We start from the raw sequence: 20,853 nt of genomic DNA, 5'->3' as shown, positions 1-20,853 counted from the left end.
AAATATTATGTAGGGATGGCCGACGCATTTTTACAATTACCATAAATGGTAAGTAATTTCCAATGAATGCATGTTAATTTCAATAGTCTAGTTGTTGTAGTTCACAAAACAGTTAAATAACAATGTTACAGACAAGAAACATCTGAGAAGAAACAAGGGATCCACTGGCCTAGTATAGTTATCCCATTCATTTCATCAAACACCCAACTGCCTATTTGGTCATTCAAGATTGTCCCTATACTCCCACCCTTGAGTAAAAGGGAAAATTTGAATCCACCTTTTATTTCTTAAGAAAACACCTATTTTCATCTTAAAATCTTGTAAGGTGCCAACCTGTACTATTGTAGATGGCAACCCATTTCATAAGCTAATCAATCTGTAAAAAAATAAAATGATACTGTTAAAGTTATTCCTATTCAAATTATACTTGTAATTCAAATTATGATAACACGCATGCATTATTTTGCATTTATCATAATCAAAACCTATCTGCCATTTACTTGCCCAACTCGCTAAATGATCTACATCCTTTTGTAAATCAGCAGCATCCTCTTCACAGCCAGCAATGCCCAAAACCTTAATATCATCAGCAAATATAAGTAATTTATTGACCATTTCTTCATCTATGTCATTGATGTAAATCAAAAATACCAAAGATCTTAAGACTGAGCCCTGAGGTACCACACTTATGACATTAATCCAGTGTGACTGAACTCCATTTAAAACAACCCTCAGCTTTCTTCCATCCAGCCACTCTTCTACCCAATTAGCTGACTTATCACTCACACCTATAGATAATTTTTTTACAAGCCTTATATGTAGCACCTTGTCAAATGCTTTCTGAAAATCCAGATATACCAAATCTACACCCTTACCCTCATCTACATAATCAGTAACCTTTTCAAAGAATGTCAAAAGATTTGTAAGGCAAGATTTTCCCTTAGTGAAACCATGTTGACTATTCAATAAAATTATAAACTTTGTTAAATGTCTTTGAAAAGCATCTTTTATCAGACATTCCAAAACATTTCCCACAACTGATATAAGACTAATGGGCCTATAATTACTGGGAAAATATTTATCACCTCCCTTGAAAAGAGGAGTGACATTAAATAACTTCCAATCCTATAGTACCTGCCCCCTATTCAAGGACTTATACAAAACAGTAGCAAGTGGCTCACATCCAATCCTTAACCTCCTTCAAAACCCTTGGGGAAATATCTGGCCCAGGAGCCTTGTCATTCTTTAAACTTCCCAATTTTTTCTTAACAAGTTCAAAATTAATGCAATCATCTTGTTCGATCTTATTTACATCTATCAACTGTTCAAGATGTGGAATACTGGTTAAATCTTCGTAAGTAAAAACTGAGAAAAGGAAAATTTAATAATCCAGCCACCTCATAATCATCAGATACAAGCCTTCCTTTATCATCCCTCAAGGGTCCTACCCAATCTTAACATTTTGTTTACCCTTAATGTATTTAAAGAAATCCTGTTAAATTTTACATTTTCAGCCAACCTTTTCGATGTGATAATTTCTGTTTCACCAAGTTTCTTGATCTTCTATATTATCTTCTAAATATCATGTCATACCAGTCAATTTAAATTTCTTAAATTTATGATGCCTTTTTTTAATTTTATCTCTTATAATATTTGTGAGCTAACCTGGTTTTTTACTTGCAGCTACCCTTTTCTTTCTATAAGAAATATGTTTATCTTGAATATTTAAAAATTTTCCACATTTGATTAGTGTCTCCAGATAACTCAGCTGCCCAATTCACAAAAGATAATTATAGTCGCATCCCTTCAAAATTTGCTTTTTTTTTTCATTTGTAACCAAATTATCATTTTTCTTTATCTCCACACACGGCAAAACATTGAACCTAATATAGCAATGACCACTTACATCTGGATGTTCCCCAATTTCCATCTTCTCAACCATTTCTATATTAGAAGTTATCAATAAATCTAAAATGGCATTATTTCTAGTAGGTTCCTAGACCAATTGGTGAAGAAAACCATCTAGAACAATTTCTAAAAACCTTTCTCCCTCATAGTTTAACTCTAGTATTTCCCAATCTATATACCTGAAATTAAAATCACCCATAATTATGACTCATAAACAGCTGAAATCTTAATTTCACTGTAAAGTTTCTCACTAATTTCAACAGTATCATTTGGTGGTCTGTAACAAATTCCCACTAAAAGTATTTCTCTTTATATCCACTAATAGAAACTCAAATGGATTCAATTTCTCTGCTCTTATCTTAGATATTAACTTCAACAAGATGTAACTCACATTTTACATATAAAGCCACTCATCATTAGTACTCTATCCCTGTTAAATAACTTATAACCCTGTATTCCAAAGAAATTTTTGTCTTCAAAATCATCAATGTTTAACCATGTTTCAGTTATTCCCATTATATCAAAATCCTTCATTCCTACCAGTACCCTTAAGTCATCTTTATTATTTCTTATACTTCTAGCATTACAATAATAACAATTAAGCCTATCCTTATAACTACTAATATACTCATTTCTTGTGCTAAATGTTTCTCTACATCTTATTGTTTTTGCATTTAGTTTATCCTAACCCTCACCACTGTCTAGTCCTAGTTTAGTTTCCCTTACAGGCTAGTTAATAGCTCTTGCAAAAAATCCTGACTCTGCCCTATCTAAATGTAAACCATCCAATCCATTTACTAACAATAGAGGATTTTGCATCAGATGCCTGATATGCATAACAATGCATACAACATTCCATAGTTTACATATTAATTCATATTTTGTTTTTGTTAAACTATTACTAGTAGTATATATACAAGTGATAAAAAATATTTTGAAAAAAATAAGAATGATGTAGGAATGGCAATGCCCAAAAATTCAAAAACAAGGTAGAGATGAATACACAAAACCATACAAAAAATCTGTATATAAATAACCAAATCTCTCCAAGAAAAACTCTTATCTACAATTAAGTGTTAAATTACTTTAATTTGCATGAATTTGGGTTTGAATTAAATCATTTAAAGTGAATAATGCTATAAAGTCTCACAATGGCTAACTCCCATAAGCTTATAACATTGAATCAGCGACTACTTATATAGGGACTTTTTGTATGGTTTTGTGTATTCATCCGTACCTTGTTTGTGTACTCTATGGCATTGCCATTCCTACATCATTCTTATTTTTTTATTAGTTGTTTCTCCTCTTTTTTTTTAAACAATTCCAATAAACATTTTATAATGAATGGCAGTCGCTATTAAGGTAGCAGTTTTAGCTTGGCATGATAAGTTGTCTTGATGGACATCATGTGTTGAAGTTAGTGATATGCTATGTGATTCTGCATTCCCAAAGTTAAAAATGCAAAATTTTTGTGTGTAAATTAACGCAACAGTTAAAGCACTGGTGAGCTAGCCCTTCTAATGCCAGAATCGGAATAATCAGCAGAACATTTAGCAGTTAATGTTACGTTACTGGCTGATGATCTCCTTTAGCGATGCTTTTGGCTAAACTGAAGGTTTTAATAGCTCTTGAAAACATAAATTAAGTGTTTATAAAAGTCTCTTAGATTATTATAAGAGAGATTTGAGACTATGATGAGCAATACATTTCTCTTCATTCTCGTGACCTTATCTCACCCTTTTTGGATAGATTTGTGACCGGTGATGAAAAATGGATTTTTGATAAAAATGTTCAACGTCGTAGGCAGTGGCTTCGTAATGGGGAAAAGGCCCAACCACAACCGAAAATGGAACTTCATGCGAAGAAGGTTCTTCTCTCTATCTGGTGGGATGGATTACAAAGGAATTATTCACTTTGAGTTGCTGCCAACTAATGCGACAATCAATGCTCAAGTCTATTGTCAGCAATTAGAGCGTTTGAACGGGGCTTTAAAGAAAAAACGACCTGTTTTAGTGAATCGAAGAGGAGTGGTGTTTCATCAGGACAATGCACGACCCCACACTGCAAAAATCACGTCCCAGAAGATTGAAGAACTTGGTTGGGAGAAAATTCCTCATCGCCTTATTCTCCCGACCTTGCTCCTTCAGACTACCATTTGTTCCGTAGTTTACAGAATCATTTGGATGGATTAACTCACACAAGCCATGAGGAGGTCGAAACTGACATTTCAGAGTTCTTCTCTTCGAAACCGAAAGAGTTTTTTAGTAGTGGGATTAAAAAGCTTGTAAGCAGATGGAAAGAAGTCATAGATAATCATGGAAACTACATTGATGATTAAATTTCAATAAAATGTAAGATTTGATCACTCGTTTTCTTTATTTAAAATCCGGACAGAACTTATGGGATGACCTGATATTTAGTTATTCTTTAACAAACATACTCATAACTTCAATAATTAGCACTTACATTTTGTTTAATAAACAAGCAACCTGATTCAAATCTTTGGCTTTCTTTTAGAGTAATACATCTTTGATATCAAACCCCGACTCCCATGGGTAAATTTTGGCTTTAATCATTTCTGGGTTTCTGGATAATTTTTTACACAGAGAGAACCCAATCCTTGGGAAAATCAAATCATTAACAGAAAGTTGAAGACAAGGGCAAAAGTCATGGTTTCCATCTCCTATAAACGCTGTCCTACAAAACTGGGTGCCTTCACTTGATCTTTTTTTTATGTATGACTGTAAAATTTCACCCTTACAAAGGTTTTTAGAACTAAGAGTGCACATATCTTGAACATGGAATTCCTTAACATGTAATCTCCCAAACTGGTCAAAGTAGGCTGGATTTGTAAAGACTTCTGAAACTGTATGTGCAACCTGCCCAACTTTCAAAATATGATCTATAAACATTGAATTAGAGTCCGATATTATGATAATTTCAAACCTCTTGAAGCTTGACAATAACAATAATAGTTCCCTCATACCTGGGGTAAAACTAATTTCAGATAAACAATCTAATACATTTTGTGGTTGAACCTTGTTCTGGTAAAGGAAAAGAAAAACTTGTTGCATGTATTTTGTCCAACCATCTGGCTTGTGTAGAGCTTCTATGTCTTCAGGTATCACACCACCAGGGGCTAGTTTAGCAACATATGTGTCACTGTTTGCATCTATGATTGTGTGGTCAAAGTCAAGTGCAACTAACTCTTTTTCTTCCATGTTACTTGAGGAGGAAACAAAAATTCATTAGATATATGAATAATTAAGAACTAAATCATTCACTTTTATGAAAAAAAATATAATTATTCTTTAAATTTTCCCAGTAACAAAATAAATTGATATTATAAGATCAAACTTGATAATGTACTGGACTGTTCTAGGAATTAATAATTAAAAGTACTAGCAGTTGGCCAACAAACAAATCTAAAGCTCTTAGTCTTCAAGCATTATACAACCTGTTGGTCTAACAAAGTCCATGAAACTAGGGGGTTTTTGCTTCTCTTTGTATCTCTAATTGAAAATTAAACATTGTACAAATTATTTGTGGTATTATATTTATATGTTACATAAATTGTCATTTTAATAGGATAAATTTACAGGTATTCTTATACCACAAAAAAATAACTGATAAGTAGCTTTGTTCTTAAACTTAGAGATGAATTAGTAAATTATTCATATGTGGAAGAATAAATAAAAATGTATCAAATTTGGTGTTTGAATATTAGGTTAATGAAACACATCATAAGAAGAAAAAGCATTAATATATCATGATATCATATCCATATAACCCTAAACTTGCTTTACAGAACTTACAAAATTAGCTTTGATTATGGTTTCCTATTATCCAATACTAAAACCTTCAGCTACTACTACTTTTTAGACATTCATGCTTGTTATGGATTGCTGAATTTATCATTAATAAGTATAATCAAATATCATTCTCACATACAAATAAGATTTTATTTGATAAATTATTACATATACAAACATACCTTTCACATTGTAATACAAAAAATAAACACAGTTAATGTATAACACATTGTCTGAAGTGAACCGCAAATCGCGAGTTGAGATCTGCTCGAAAGTATCTAAGGAGCATTTGAGGCATATAATGCTTTATGAGTTTAAAAAAGGGAACTCTGCAGCCGAAGCGACTCGAAATATTCACTCAGCTTATGGAGAAGAATGCCTGAACGAACAAACTTGCAGAAGATGGTTTGCAAAATTCAGAAGTGGAAATTTCAGCCTTGAAGATGAAGACCGAACAGGACGTCCAGTTGAGTTTGATGATATGCTCCTTGTGGCATCATTTGAAGAAAATCCTGCAGTATCAGTTGAAGAATTGGCAATGAAGCTGGGTTCAAACCATACAACTGTTCATCTTCATCTTCAACAACTTGGAAAGGTTCCTAAACTTGGAAAATGGGTGCCTCATGAATTATGTTCAAAGGGCTTTAATCAGTGAAATTTGAAATACTTTATTCTGTAAAATCATATGCATACCATAAAGTCACACACTCTACATACAGGAATAAAAATAAGGTTGTTGAAATAGTAAGCACATCATTACTTGAACTTCAGAATTTTTGTTAATCAAAATATTATATCAATAGAGCCATATTTTGAATATATATCAGGTCATCCCATAAGTTCTGTCCGGATTTTAATTCTTTGAAATTTACTAGTAATTTAGAATGTTTAATGGAAATAAAAAATATTTATATATCATACATATGTATTTGGGCATATTTAAACTTATTAAATTTTAAAATTGAAATTTTATTATTACTATGTCCAGAGACTGCTCTACTTAATAAGGATCTACTGGAAGTTTTGCCTGGAATAGATGAAGCTAATTCCATTAGTGAAGAGCTTGACAAACGAGTGAAGTTTGAAGTTATGCTTATATCTCCACAGATGATAGGCAAGTTGTCAGGAAGGACAGAGGTGAGTTCTACATAGCCCATAACTGTAGAGTTTAGTTCATAATATCAGTTCACAGGTACACAAGTTTTTTATCTTGTAATGAGGTAACTGAGCAATCACAATGAGGAAAACAAGTTAGTGTAACCTTAACAAAGTTAATTTAACTATTACATGATGAATTTAAAAAGAATAAAGATTACTGTAGTATTTGAATATTAAATTATTTGTTTTTTTTCAGTAAATATTGTAAGTTTCTTCTTAGTTTTTCGAATAACCTAGGATTAATCTTTATATTAAATTTTTCACTTTGATGGGATTTATGAAACCATCACAGGTTGACTTAAAGCTGTGTGTATGGTCATCTGAATAAATTTAAAATCATTAAGTTGTGTGGTCAAGAAACATTAAGCATGATTTACTCATTATTTTAAGAATAATGTTGTTTTAAAGATAGTTCTTTAAGTTTGAGCTCAAGTATTATCAAACTTTTTTATTATTTTATTACTAATTTCATAAACTTATGAGCTGAGACTGTATTCCATGTGTAGATAGGAATGGATAAGAAGTGCCCTGGTTTAAATTTTAAAGTTATTTAAATTAAATGTTAAGGCTTCAAGAGACACACCTTAGAGACAAGCTTAGCTTCAAGTCTCCTTTTTTACCTTTCTTTTCAGCTTTTCTCATCTTTTTTGCTTTTCTTAGTTTAGCTGATTATATTCCTGTGCCAGATTTGGTTTCTCAGCATTTTTTATGGATTATCAAATTCTAAAGAATCATTTACTTAAAATATTTTCTCATGCTTGTTCTGATCAGATGAAGCTTGATTTTAAGGCTAGTTGACCAAGGTAGTGATCTTTGACCTCTATCCTCAAATTATTGTTATCATCTTGTCATAAAGTGGATAGTATTTCTATCATGGGTAATTTCAAATATTCTGCAGGCCAAAAATACAGGTATCATCTTCCCAAGAATGTCTGTATATTCTGTTCTAACCATAAGTCGAATTTCTAGTGGGTTAAATTACTTCAATAGGTTTGCCAATTTTTTCACATTAATGAATAAATTTCATTTTCAGGGATAAATAATTATCCTATCTCAACATTTAAGCCAAAAATATTTTTATTGCTTTTAAAGGTACATAATCTTTTTACTAACTTCCCTAAAAACTTTATTACTTATTACTTCCATAAAACACCAATAAAAGCATGTGCAAAATAGATACAAACTTCTAATATTTATATATGGATAATAATTTTGGAAAAAATGTTTTGTTATTGTTTTTTCCACAAGTTAAGGCACTAAACTGTTATAGTTAAGATATAAGATAATTTAATGAATTTTTTAAGACTTTTGTGTATTGTGTAATAACACCTCAGAAATGTTTTGCTATTTGTTTATGAATTGTACCAATGTAAAAATTCCTTAAGAAAGAACTTTTGAATTGAATTAGAAATTTAACAGCTGTGGAATAAATTTTATTTGGAATAGTTGGTACTAAACAGATATTTCAAATTTTGTTATATTAAGGTATAAAATGAGTTTCAAAAACACAAAAGTTATGTTGTAATATTCAATAGCTAAAATAAAGATGTGTTACAGTTTAGAAAAATATATCCCTTCTGTAAATTAGGTAAATTTAGTGGTTGGTTTTGAGAAAATTGTTTACTTCTGTTAATATATGTTATATTTTGATCTTGAATATTAATCCCAACTTTGTGTGTGTAAATGTTTTTGGTATGTCCAGTGTCAATAATAATAGTTACTATTAAGAGTAATTTTTTGTTATGCTTTTCAGAAAGCTGTTTTTTTTTTATAATATCTTTTAAGTTTTTAACCATTATTTTTTATGTAATAATTAATTTTTATTTTTGTCAGGTGCTGGTTAAAATGCGTAACTTGGAAAATGAACTTGAGTTTGAGTGGCCAAAAGATGTTTTCCTAAATCGATTGTACTTGATGAAAGAAATGTATCAGAACTATGAGTCAGGAGAAGAGTGGGACCTACCTGAGGTGAGTAATCATGTATTAGAAAAACCTGGGACCTAACCAAGGTGACCAATATTAAATTAGAAATAAAGTGAGATCCACTTCAGGTGATCATCCAAATATTATAATAAAAGTGGGACCTCCTTGAGGTGGATTACCAAACTTTTTTAAAAAAAACTGGAACATGCTCAAAATAAATAATCATAAATTAGGTTAAAACTGGACTTGTCCTTGTGTGATTAATTATACATAGGAGAAGAATAATACAGCTTACTTGTGGCAAGTGTACATACATAGAAGGAGGATTGGACCTTTCAGTAGCATTAGTCATATGTCAGAAAAGGGTGTATTCAATATGGACTGTAAAATATGGTCTATCTCAGGAAGGATTCATAAATGGAATTATCCCATATGAGGAGAATAGTGAGGGTCTGTCTAACATCAACAATCTCATGTAGCTTGTATATAAGAACAGATACTAGTACATTATTTATGTCACATTCTTAAAGTATCATTAAAGGAAATATTTCATATTCAAGAGCTAATTTAAAAAGAAATAAAGCATTTCTTTTAATAAATAATCATTTATACATTTCAACAAAATCTTATAGTTTAATAATCTGCATAAATTAATAATTATAGTAATTTATTAATCCTAGAAATATGTGAATTAGGCCATAGAATTAGTCCTAATATTATTAAAATATATCAATTATAACTTATCTTAACATTGCATTTAACTCTTATTCTACTGTAGAATGTATCTTTTTAAATGTTCTTTAAGTATGCATCATTACCAGAAATGATTTAATGACGTTAAACTTATAATTATCAATATTATGTACAAAATATACACTTATTATAAAAAAATATATATATATTCACTTGAGTATTCATCAACATGTTTATAAATTGGAAGCATGGTTAAGTTTTATAAATGAAAAAGTAAAAAGTATATGATAATATAAAAGTGTTTTTAAGTTGTTCCAATAATGAAGAATGATATAAACAAAAATAGTCTAATAATAGTATTCTTTCGTTTGGTTCCTTTTCTTTATTTGTTAACTATACATTTTAATTATATTTTAGGAGAGAGATCCTTTCATTGAGCACATCAATACAGAAGTACGCATTGGGAATGTTCAAGTTTTCCTGCAACCTTTGGCATATATGGTAAGCATACTGTTGTTGATTCCTGTGTAAATAAGTTCATTTCAGAATGTAGTTCTTAATGTAAAGCTATACTGGTTATACTCGTATGAATTAGCATTTTAAAAGATTCCTAAGCAGGAACTACAATATTACACTGAGGATGGTGTAATATTGTAATTCCTAAGTTCTTAGAGAAAGAGATAAAACTTTATTTGTAAATCATATATAAACAAAAATATTTAGAACAAGTTGTTGAGTTATATTGTCTAAATATTTGGTATTTTAATTAAAAAACTTTATACAAATATGATAATTTAAGTTTTTGCATCACAATCCAACTAGGAACATCTCACATGCCAAATAAGCTAAAGTTATTGATATTAAGGTACTTTTTAATAACTTAATCTACCACAAAAGTTCACTAGTTATTTTAATAAAAGAGTTCACAACTAATCTGTCTCTCAAAGCTAAAATGGTAAGACAGTTCAATAGATTTTGCTTCAGACTAGCAGCAAGTCAGACTAAACAACAAAAGCTGAGACTGCTTTCAGCACTCAAGAAGGCTTGTATCATGTACAACTACAACTACAACTAGAGGATAGAAACTCTTGGACCTTCAACTTTATTTAAAGAAAAAATAAATCTTTGTGTTTAATTATTTCCAGTGACATCAGGTAGTGTGATTATTCAGGAATCAAATTAGTTCAATTTCATCACATAGTTATAGTTGATAGCATGTTCTTTTACACACAATAAAGTGCGGCTTTTTTTTCACTGCAAGTTTGTGTATTCATTCAAATAAAATTTTAGTTTACAAATTGTCTGACCTATATTGACTACGTTATTACATTTACACTATGTTTTATAAATTCTGTTTTTGTAAAAAGTTGTTATCTCTCAATAAAAGAAAGAAGATTTCAATTTATTTTAAAAGATCTATAAGCAATTTGTCAATCCATATGTCTAGACAAAAGTTTTTGTATTTGGTATGAGATCTTAGGGGATTAAGACAGACAAATATTTTATTTTTATTTTTTTATATAAACAGTAGAAATCGAACAAATTAATTTTATGAATTATTTTTTAACAATTTTATCATATCCTCTGTCTATGGCTACATCTTTAGGATAGTTAATTTCATGGAACGGGTTAACACCATTGGATGTAATATGAAAAGCTCTGTAAATTAGAATATGGAACCCACCAATTTTTTAAGAAAAGTGGTGATATGAATTTATTTGTGGGGATACTGTGCCACAAAAGGTTTCTGAAAAACTGTTATTTTTAGGGAAGAATCAAGCTAGCAAACCATCTAAAAAAAATCAGTTGGATACTTTGTTCAATCAAATTGTAAATTTTATGCTATCACGTGAATTTTTTAATTTGTGTAAAAATATTTTAACTTAATATCATCATGACTCCACACTTGAAACATATTGTTCATATATCTTAACCAAAGTTTTGGTTTCAGTGAAAGTTGAGAAGGAGTAGTAGTTTCAAAATAATTCTTGAAAATGATGCAAAGTTGTAGTGAGTGGGAAGATCCCATAGGTAGTCCTTGAATTTGAGAACAGAATTTATTTAATTGGAAAAAACTTAGGTACAGGTATTTGTCACGTTTATGATATCATTAATTTCAAGTGGATAAATATTATATTGAATTAATCTGTCTTCGAAACAGCTAATGGCTTCATTTACAGGAATTGAAGTGAATAAAGATACAATATATCTAAAGAAACCATAATATTATTAAGGGATAGTTTTAAAGACTGGATTTGATTCACAAAGAGTGTTGAATCTTTATTGAAGTGTTTTTGTTTTGAGAATAAGAAAAAAAATGTATTGGCTATGAATTTGGCAATGAAATGTGACGAAGAATTAATACTAGAAATAATTAGGTGATAACGGATTTTTCTTTACGTATTTTAGGTAGTACTATCTATCCAGTGTCAGTAAATTGTATTTTATTCCTTTGTGTACAGTTAAGTTCCAACTTCTTACTGTAAATACAGGGTTTTCTGATTTTACCAATTCAACTTTTGTGTTTGTCTACCAGGTCGAACAAAAAGAACAGTTGGAAATTACAGATTTTAAAGGGACTGAAGTGGGAATCATGAATGTAAGCATTTGTCTTTTATTTTCAGTCAAGCCAGATAAAGTTGTGCTCTTAGAGTAAAAATGAAATTTGTGGAACAAGTATATTTTATGATTAGTTTTGGAAGGAGAAATATATATTTATTCTTTATGTTTTTTGTCAGTAGTATATTTTATAATTTTTAAAAGTGTATGAGTATGAATATAAAGTTCACTCAAATTGTAAAATTCAACATAAGCTGAAGCTCTTGGATTTGAGTCCTCTTTGGGAAGTCTCTTTACATTTTCCAGAAGTATCTTTTTTTGTATTTACATTTTATATGTAGAGTTATTGTAAGGGTTGTGAAAAACTGGAAACTGTGGATAAACTCTTGTTTGAAGACAAGGTTTGTTAAGTTGATTGTTGTGATTGTGTTTATCTCTAAAATGACTCAGATGGAAAATTCTCAGTCCAGACTTTACTTTTAGTAGACAAAAATAGGCATGCTGCTCAGAAACAAAAAAGTGTGACTGTGAGTAAAAGAAACAGGTTGACTCACAAAGGTTATAAAGGCTCAAATTAAAGAAAAGCATTATAAATATAAAAATGAAATGGCGAGAGATTTGAAGAATTCTAGAAGATTAAGAGTGTTGGTTAAGTGGGAAATTAGGAAGTCAAAAAGTATCTGAGAAAAGGCTGGCTTAAAATATGAAAATTATTACTAAAGATTTCTTCAAACACATCAAGCATAAGCAAAATATTAGGATGGTAGTAGGGGTCTTTGAGGGATGATACAGAAAGACTAATATCTGTCTATTAGTTGGTTGAGTTATTAAATACTACTTTTTCTTCCGTTATTACAAATGAAGGTTGCTAGATGGAAACAGGATTTAACAATATGATCACATTAATTCTGAGCTTGTTAAGAAACAAATTGGGAAGTATAAAGAATGATAAAGCTCCTATGCCAGATAATATTTACTTAAGAGTTTAGAAAGAGATTAAGAACTGGATATGTAAGACATTGCTACTATTGTTTGTAAGTTAATGAATAGTGGGCAGGTGCCAGAGGATTAAAAATTGGCTAATGTTACTCCTCTTTTCATGGGAGGTGGTGAAAATTGTTCCAGTAATTATAGGCCTATTATTGTTACATCAGTTTTTGAAAGTCTGATAAAGGATGCTTTGCATAGTCATTTAACAAAGTTTAAAATTGTGTTGAATAGTTAGCATAGTTTCACTAGGGAAAAAGTCTTACCTAACTAATCTTTTGACATTCTTTGAAGAGGTTAATGCTTATGTAGATGAGGGTACACATATAGATGTGGTTTATCTGGATTTTGAAAAAGCATTTGACAAGGTGCCTCACAAAAGGTTTGTTAAAACAGTTATCTCTGTAGTTGTGGGGTATAAATTGCCAAATTGGATAGAAAAGTGGTTGGATGGAAGAATGGTGAGGGCTGTTATATATGGAGTTCAGTCAAACTGGATTAATGTCACTGATGGATTACCTCAGGCATCAATGTTAGAATCTTTACTCTTTTTGATTTACATCAATGATGTAGATGAATGAGTGATTAATAGATTATTTAAATTTATGGATGAAATTAAAGTTTTTGGTGTTGTGAGGCAGATGCTATATACTGCTTTACAAAAGGGTTTTGATTACTTGATGAGTTGAGAGAATAAATGGAAGATGACTTATAATTATAATAAGTGTAAGGTAATGCATGTGAGATATCACAATTTCAATTAAGAGTTTAATTTTTATTGGAATAACTTTAACAGTGTTATGGAAGAAAAGTTCTTGTTGTTCTGGTTTATCAGTTTCTTAAGCCATCCAAGCAATGTACTGTTGCTATTGGCAGGGAAAATAGAATTTTACGTTGAATCTACAGAAATGTTGAATACAAATCTAAAGAAGTTATGATGTCATTGTATAGGTCATTGGTTAGGCCACATTTGGAGAACTGTATTCAGTTTTTGGCTCCTTTCCTTAGAAAGGACACTGAATTGCTGGAAAGAGTTCAGAGTAGGGCTACTAGGATGATACCTGGGATGGAACGGTTATCATACGAAGATAGGTTAAGATCTCAGAACTTGTTTTCTCTTGAAAAAAGAAGAGGAAGAGGGAATTTGATTGAGGTTTTTAAGATTGTTAAGGGAATTGATAGTGTTGATACATCATCATTTTTCATGTTTAATGGTGCGAATAGTAAGAGCAGGAGACACAAATATACATTTTAGCAGGGTAGAAGTGATCTACAGCTAAGACAGCTTAATTTTCTAACAGAGTGGTTGGCCTTTGAAATGGGTTGCCTTCTAGTATGGTAAATGTAGTTAATTTAAGGGGACTCTTGATAAATGTATAAATGATAAGGGCTAGCTCTTAGTTTTTTAGTGTTTAGTTTAATTTAGTAGATAGGATGGTCTAGATGGATCAAAAGGTCCCCTGTTTTTCTTTAATGTTATATTATGTGAGCAACTTACTAATTCTGCCTTGAAAACTTATACAGTTTTGAGGTGTTTTCAAAACTTACCAGATATTCACATTTTAATAATATTTCTAAAAATAAACTCATCCTTAGTAAATAGAGTAACTTATATATCTTTATTGAAGGATTGTTCCTTGATTGGGAATAAGTTAAGTAAAGATTTATAAGAAGAAAGTTGGTCACTCAGAATTTTTTCATTATGTATTCAACATTGATTAATACTCAAAAAAGTAAGTTTGACAACTCGTATTATGTTTTATCATGTCATTATTTGTTTCATTAGAAATGGTTTTTATGCATGAAGAACACCTTTCTGTCAAAATAATAAACAAAATTAAAAATGAAACTTTAATTTTTATTTTAAATTTAAATAAACAATTTTAATTTGTAAAAGCATGTTATGTGTCATTAACAAAAATGATCTAGGTTATTGTTTTGTACAGGTGGAAGTTGTACCATGTACAGAAACTGGAAAAGAGTATTGTGAAAATGATGATGTGTTTATAGACAATCCAGCTGAACTCATTGGGAAGAATTTGCACTTCATAATGAAAATCCATGGATGTCGTGGTTTACCTAACAAATATAGGGTAAGTACAGGAAAATGCACTTGTTGAGTTTTATCATTTTATGTAGTGTAAAATAAACTGTGTGGGTATTATTGGAAGTTGTAAAACAATAGCTGTGACAAAGAAAAATGACTTACAAACTAATGACAAACACCCCTGGGGCTCATTATTATGAAAATCAGGCATCTGACAATCAGCCATGTGATCTGAAATTCAATTAATTGGCCATTCATACTATATTTGGTAATCTTACACAATATTTTCTTGGTTCTCACTTTGAACTAAATCTGAAAAGATGAGTCCTCCTTAAGCCATGGCTAGACCTGAAAGAAGATATTTTAATGTTTCCTGTATGTGGAGAGCCCTCAAATAAATGGAAGCTAACTATAGACTGTTATGAATTAGTTATAAGTTTCTCAAAGTGACTGCTTCCAAACTAGAGGTACATTTGTTTGGATAACCTGAACAAGCCAAACCATAATCCATTACAAACATAAGGGACTGCTATCTGTCAGTTCTGGCTTGATCTAGTTGTAGGCAGGTAGCTGATTTGAGACTGAATCAAATGTTGGTATCCACAGCTGGATGTTTTTCAAAGGGTTAGACACAAGTTTTATTAAGCCTGACTATAAGCAGACCATAGCTTGTGATTGTTTGAGCTGCAGTTAGTCCTGATTTCAGCCTAATAGATCACAATGTCTGTTCTCAATGTGATAAACTGTTTGAAGAGGGGACTAACTGAATGAAGTTCACTTCTGTCAAGCATGTATGGGATGCTCTTGGAAAATGCATTGCATTCCACCAAGTGACTTTAAACACTAAAGATGCCTTGGATACAGACCTTTTACAGGAGTGGTGATACTTTAAAACCTGATACTCTTATTTTAAGAATGAAACATCAATGCCATTTCTGGTTTTGCTGTTCATGGTGACAAAATTCCATGTTTTGTATTGAAGCTATGAACTCTAAAGATTTAAATAAAACTCTAACAAATGCTTATTCATGAGCATTAGCTGAATGGCCAATCACTTATATTTCATAGATTATTATGGAACATAAGTTATTTTATAATGGTTATTTGGCCTTTTCAAAGCTGAAGTATTATAAATTTCAATTAGCTTTCCAATGCATTTTTACAGTGTACAGAATATCACTGTCCACTTATGAGGCACCCTTAAGCTTGTCAGTTTAGGATAGAGAGAGAATAGTTTGGATCGTAGAAGCGACTGTCCATCATATAACCAAGTACATGCTTTGTGTTTGTGTGTTCAGTTATAATAAAGATCATGCTTTTCTGTATAGTATTTTGTGTCCAGTTTCTTTATTTCATTCTCATGAACTCATGTATTCAGACAAACTCAGTATTACTCTGTAATAGTTATTTTGTCAGCCTCCTGTTATTCAGTGGACCTGTCCCATTGCTCTAGGAATAGTCAGTTTTATCTTAACATACCACTGATCTATATAGCTTAGATATTTCATTTGTAATGTATATTGGTATTTCAATATTAGCAATATTGAAAGTTCCAATATTAGAGGGTTATTTGGTCCTTCTCTAAAATTTTTGATCATCTACTAGACTGTTTAAATTCAATATTTTGCAGTCTTTCACTCAACATTAAATGTATTTTGTACACAAAAGATCAGATATTTTAATAAAGTATTTCTATTAAAGATTTATCTGTGAATTCCCAAAACCTTTTCTGATTCAGTGTGAGCAAAAGATGATTTTCATGCTAAGAATAAAAATATATCTTTTCATTTTACAGTTTCTTATTCCATTTGTGTAACCTACAGAACTTTCTAAATGAATATCAAAAGTCATTTTTTGGTAAAACTTTATATCTTAGTGAAATCATCAGTGTACAGTGAAATGAAAAGTGGAAAAATGTGAAATACAATGAATAGTATTATTCTCTCACCTGCACTGACTGCAGTATTAATCATAAAGTTTCAAGTTACAGTTTCAACCATTAACATTTTCATCCAATGAAGTAGTATCTTCCTACACGTGAAAAGCAATAATTGACAGTAGGAGCCCAGTAGCTGTTTACTGTAGAGCTCAAGTAAACACCACATGATTATGAGGTGTCCTGTTACACATGGTCAAATTAGTGTTTTATTGAAGTTTTGTTAAGCTAAGGTGAGAAGTTTATAATTTTTTACATTTTATTTACATTTGTTAAAAAACATGTAACAATAAGTTAAAAATATACATATATACATAAGAAATATGGATTTATAGCACTCATTTAGTCTCACAAATTTGGGTGTCCAAAACAGAATTCATGTAGCTTTCAAATATGAATTTTATTTCACTAAAATATGTCAGTCACTAGAAAAGAATATCCCAAAACTATTATAATTTATCCATCTTTCTAAGAAAGCTATAAATATTTTATAAAAATATTGTTAACTATTCAAAGTAGCAATTTTAATGATTGTACAGCTAAAGCCTTTGGTAAAATGAATAATGTTGGTACCAAAACTAAACAACTGGTAACTACCTTCCTGTAGACAAAGCTCTGCTCTTCCTATTGGCTATAAACATGTCCATCAGTCATATAAAGTTGATTAGCTTAAATGCATCACATAATGTAGAAAAGTACAGATTGATAACGTTTCTCAGTGTTCTTTTTAAGCTAGGAAGATAAAACACAGACAATATAAACATCTGAATTATAAACTGCACTTTCAGGTTTACTAACATGTTGATAATGAAATGGTTTAATTAAATTTTGAATGTAACTGCAAAAGGTTATAATGAAAGAGTTATCATAGACCCTTTAACCTTGAAGTCATATATAGTAATGAAACATTTTCTATGATGAACTGAATGTAACATGTTCAAAACAGACCTTTGCAAGACAATAAAAACTAAAACATAATCAAAGTAGAATATACACACGTATACACAAGCATGCAGTTGAAAATCTAAATAATGAAAAAAGTACAAAATAAATCCTTGAATGTAAAGATTAAGACAAAAAGAAAGGAAACATCATTTCACATAGAATAAAAATAATTAATAATAATACTATACACAGAAATAACCTTTTAACATTGATAATCACATTAAAACAAAATCCCTTTAACAAAGATAAACATACACAATTTTCAAGAAACATTTAACTTTAATATAGCCATATACAAAGATCAAAACAAACAATAACTCGTTTAACAATATTCACAAAGCACAATATAAAATGAACCCTTCTAACAAGAACACTGTAATTACAACTATGACATGATATAAAGTAGGAATCATAAGACAATCCTTATGATGAACAAGAAAAAAACTAAGTAAACCCTTTAAACATACATTCAACATTGAATAAAAAAATGAACAAATGCATACACATATATGCATATATATATATATATACATATATAGATATCTGTACAACACTGATTGAAACTGACAATGATATATGTACAACATTGAATGAAACTGACAATGATATATAAAAAATACAGATACACACATAATATGTCATCTTAACTCCACAAATGGCATACTTCTATTTCAAGCCATGATGCAGATGTAGCTCTTCATCTCAGCTGATCCTCCTGTTATAGAGTGACTAGACCTTAGTCTGACATGTGGTCATCTTTGGATAATGGAGATGCAGTGTGCATTGGTTATTGAAGACATAGGACAGTGCTGGCTCAACTACTGTCAATGAGGAGGCTTTTCTCTTCATCTATGGGCTGGTCCAAGAAGCCAGCAACACCAGCCATGGAAGTTGAGGCATCGTCGCTGACTCAGAAAGCTCTTACAGTTAACATTAGTAGAGGTGCTCATCTACTCTTCAATGGTTGGGACTGTTGGAATTTCAGTTGTGATGGTGGTGGGTTGTTGGTCAAGCATTGATGAATGCTTCGTCCTAGTCTCCCCAATACTCAGTCACCCCTTGAGGCAACTTCAACTCTGGGAAGACTTGTCGAGCTTTGGGATTTAGTAGTTCAGGTGGATGCACATCTGGTGTCTTGCTAAGTGATATTCAAACATATTCCAATAGAACATTTCAGGAGAGGTTTCCAATTATGAGACATCCATTGAGATTCCATAATTTTTACAGTAGGAGATCCTTTCTTTGGTGGCTGTGGCAGGCATAGCTTGATCATCATAGACATAGTAGGCTGTAGCCATTTCTTCACAGCTGTTGGCAGTACTGTGTCTAATGAAAGCTTGGTTTCTGTGAGTAGACCCACTTTTGACTGGAACTTTCCAGCCTAAGAAAGCTTCAAAGCCTGCTCAACATATGACTCATTGAGATCCCACATGACTTATGCTTTGGCCAGCAACATTTTTTCATCCAAGAGCTATACCAGGCCAATTGCAAAAGCTTTGAGTCATTGATGAAGTCCAGCTCATTGCTGAACATAAAATCCAGAGCATAGTGGTGGTCATCATAGGCACTTGCTTCCATGAAATTTCAAAACAAAACAGAGGCTTCAGCACAAAAGGGAAAGATTATAAAAACGACTGCCTCTGCTTTCCACATAACCTATATTTCAATAGCTGCTGTGCGATAATGTGCTGCCATGTAGGAACTATTAATATCAAGTGTTTTTCTTTTCAGGCATAAAAAAACAAACAATTTCCATGAGAATTCAATTAAATTAAGTATTTTCAACAAAAATTTCATAAGACAGGATTAACATTCGTGCTATTACTGCAGTATTTACAATAATAAAATGGCGTGTCTGTGTGTGTGTGTGACTGCCATAGCTCCAAGAGGAAAGAACCTAGAAACTTGAAATTTTGCACCCATACTAAGTGGACCCTGAGGTTTTGCACCTGGGTATTATTACTTTTCTACATGTGGGCGTGCATGCGTGTTCACATCTTTTTAAGCGAAAACCACATAGGAAAGAAATGTGCATGGATGCGTGCACATCTCTTTATTGAGGCAAGCTAGTGAAAAACCACATAGAAAAGAAGTGGTTCCTTATATTACAAATATAAATCACGGACAAACAAACAGTCAGATAGACATACACATACGTGAAGATCGTGCAGTACATTTCATAGAGTTCCTGCCACTAAACTAGATCAACTGGGTTTTTGATCTTTTAGCTGTCAACTTCAGTTGTGCAATTGTGATGTAATAGGAATTACATCTACTGGTCCAAGCCATCTTAAATTGTGTTTATTGAGCATTTATCATCTCATATCCCATAGATTTATTATAGTGAAACTCTTTTCAACATCTTAGAAAGTAAAGGTTGCAAAGTTTTTTCAGTCCAGCTGATCTAAAAACCAACAAATCATCCTAACTCTAAGTAATTTTTTGGCAATGATACAATATATTGCAAAATTGTACCCTGTAAAACCTCCTGATAGTTGAGAAAGCAAGAGTCACAACACCTTTTCAACTGGTTTTCCGAATTTTTAGCTATCATCTTCAGTTACATAAACCGTTGATAATCTAGGCATTAAATCTATTGGCACTGGCTGTCCTAGCTTTTTGGTGATTAGGTTCAACTTCAGCCACATAAATCAAAAGATCATTGCTGAACATTTGATTGACTGTTGGAGCTTCTCTTGCTTTTAAATTTGGTACTTTCTCATCTAATTCATCTTGAATGGCCAGATACTTACTTTTAGTTCTTTCATGCTCATCTTATGGTTCAAAGTGGGATAAAACAATGCTCTTGCCCTGATTCCTGGTCAAGTCAGTTCACTAGAGGTTCATTGATGGTATACAGACTTAGCTGTTCAATGTGTACTATG

General features: G+C 31.3%; 2 protein-coding genes across 2 annotated transcripts in view; one reads left to right on the top strand and one right to left on the bottom strand.

Annotated features, from left to right (window-relative positions):
• The window catches only part of LOC106462288 (kinesin-like protein KIF28P), a 138,968-nt gene that overhangs the window by 89,799 nt on the left and 28,316 nt on the right, over positions 1 to 20,853 (top strand). The window contains exons 17-21 of the mRNA XM_022389491.1: positions 6,709 to 6,857; positions 8,712 to 8,846; positions 9,912 to 9,995; positions 12,031 to 12,093; positions 14,987 to 15,133. Of these exons, the coding sequence (XP_022245199.1) occupies positions 6,709 to 6,857; positions 8,712 to 8,846; positions 9,912 to 9,995; positions 12,031 to 12,093; positions 14,987 to 15,133 (578 nt within the window). The remainder of the gene's footprint in view (positions 1 to 6,708; positions 6,858 to 8,711; positions 8,847 to 9,911; positions 9,996 to 12,030; positions 12,094 to 14,986; positions 15,134 to 20,853) is intronic.
• On the bottom strand, positions 4,019 to 5,161 carry LOC111086481 (probable phosphatase phospho2). The gene has a single exon (XM_022389492.1). The coding sequence runs from the start codon at positions 5,127 to 5,129 to the stop codon at positions 4,422 to 4,424; it is 708 nt and encodes a 235-aa protein (XP_022245200.1). The 5' UTR covers positions 5,130 to 5,161; the 3' UTR covers positions 4,019 to 4,421.

Source organism: Limulus polyphemus, unplaced genomic scaffold (genome assembly GCF_000517525.1).
Source record: "Limulus polyphemus unplaced genomic scaffold, Limulus_polyphemus-2.1.2 Scaffold1134, whole genome shotgun sequence".
Taxonomy (NCBI): Eukaryota; Metazoa; Arthropoda; class Merostomata; order Xiphosura; family Limulidae; genus Limulus; species Limulus polyphemus.
This window is presented reverse-complemented; position numbering and strand designations above follow the sequence as displayed.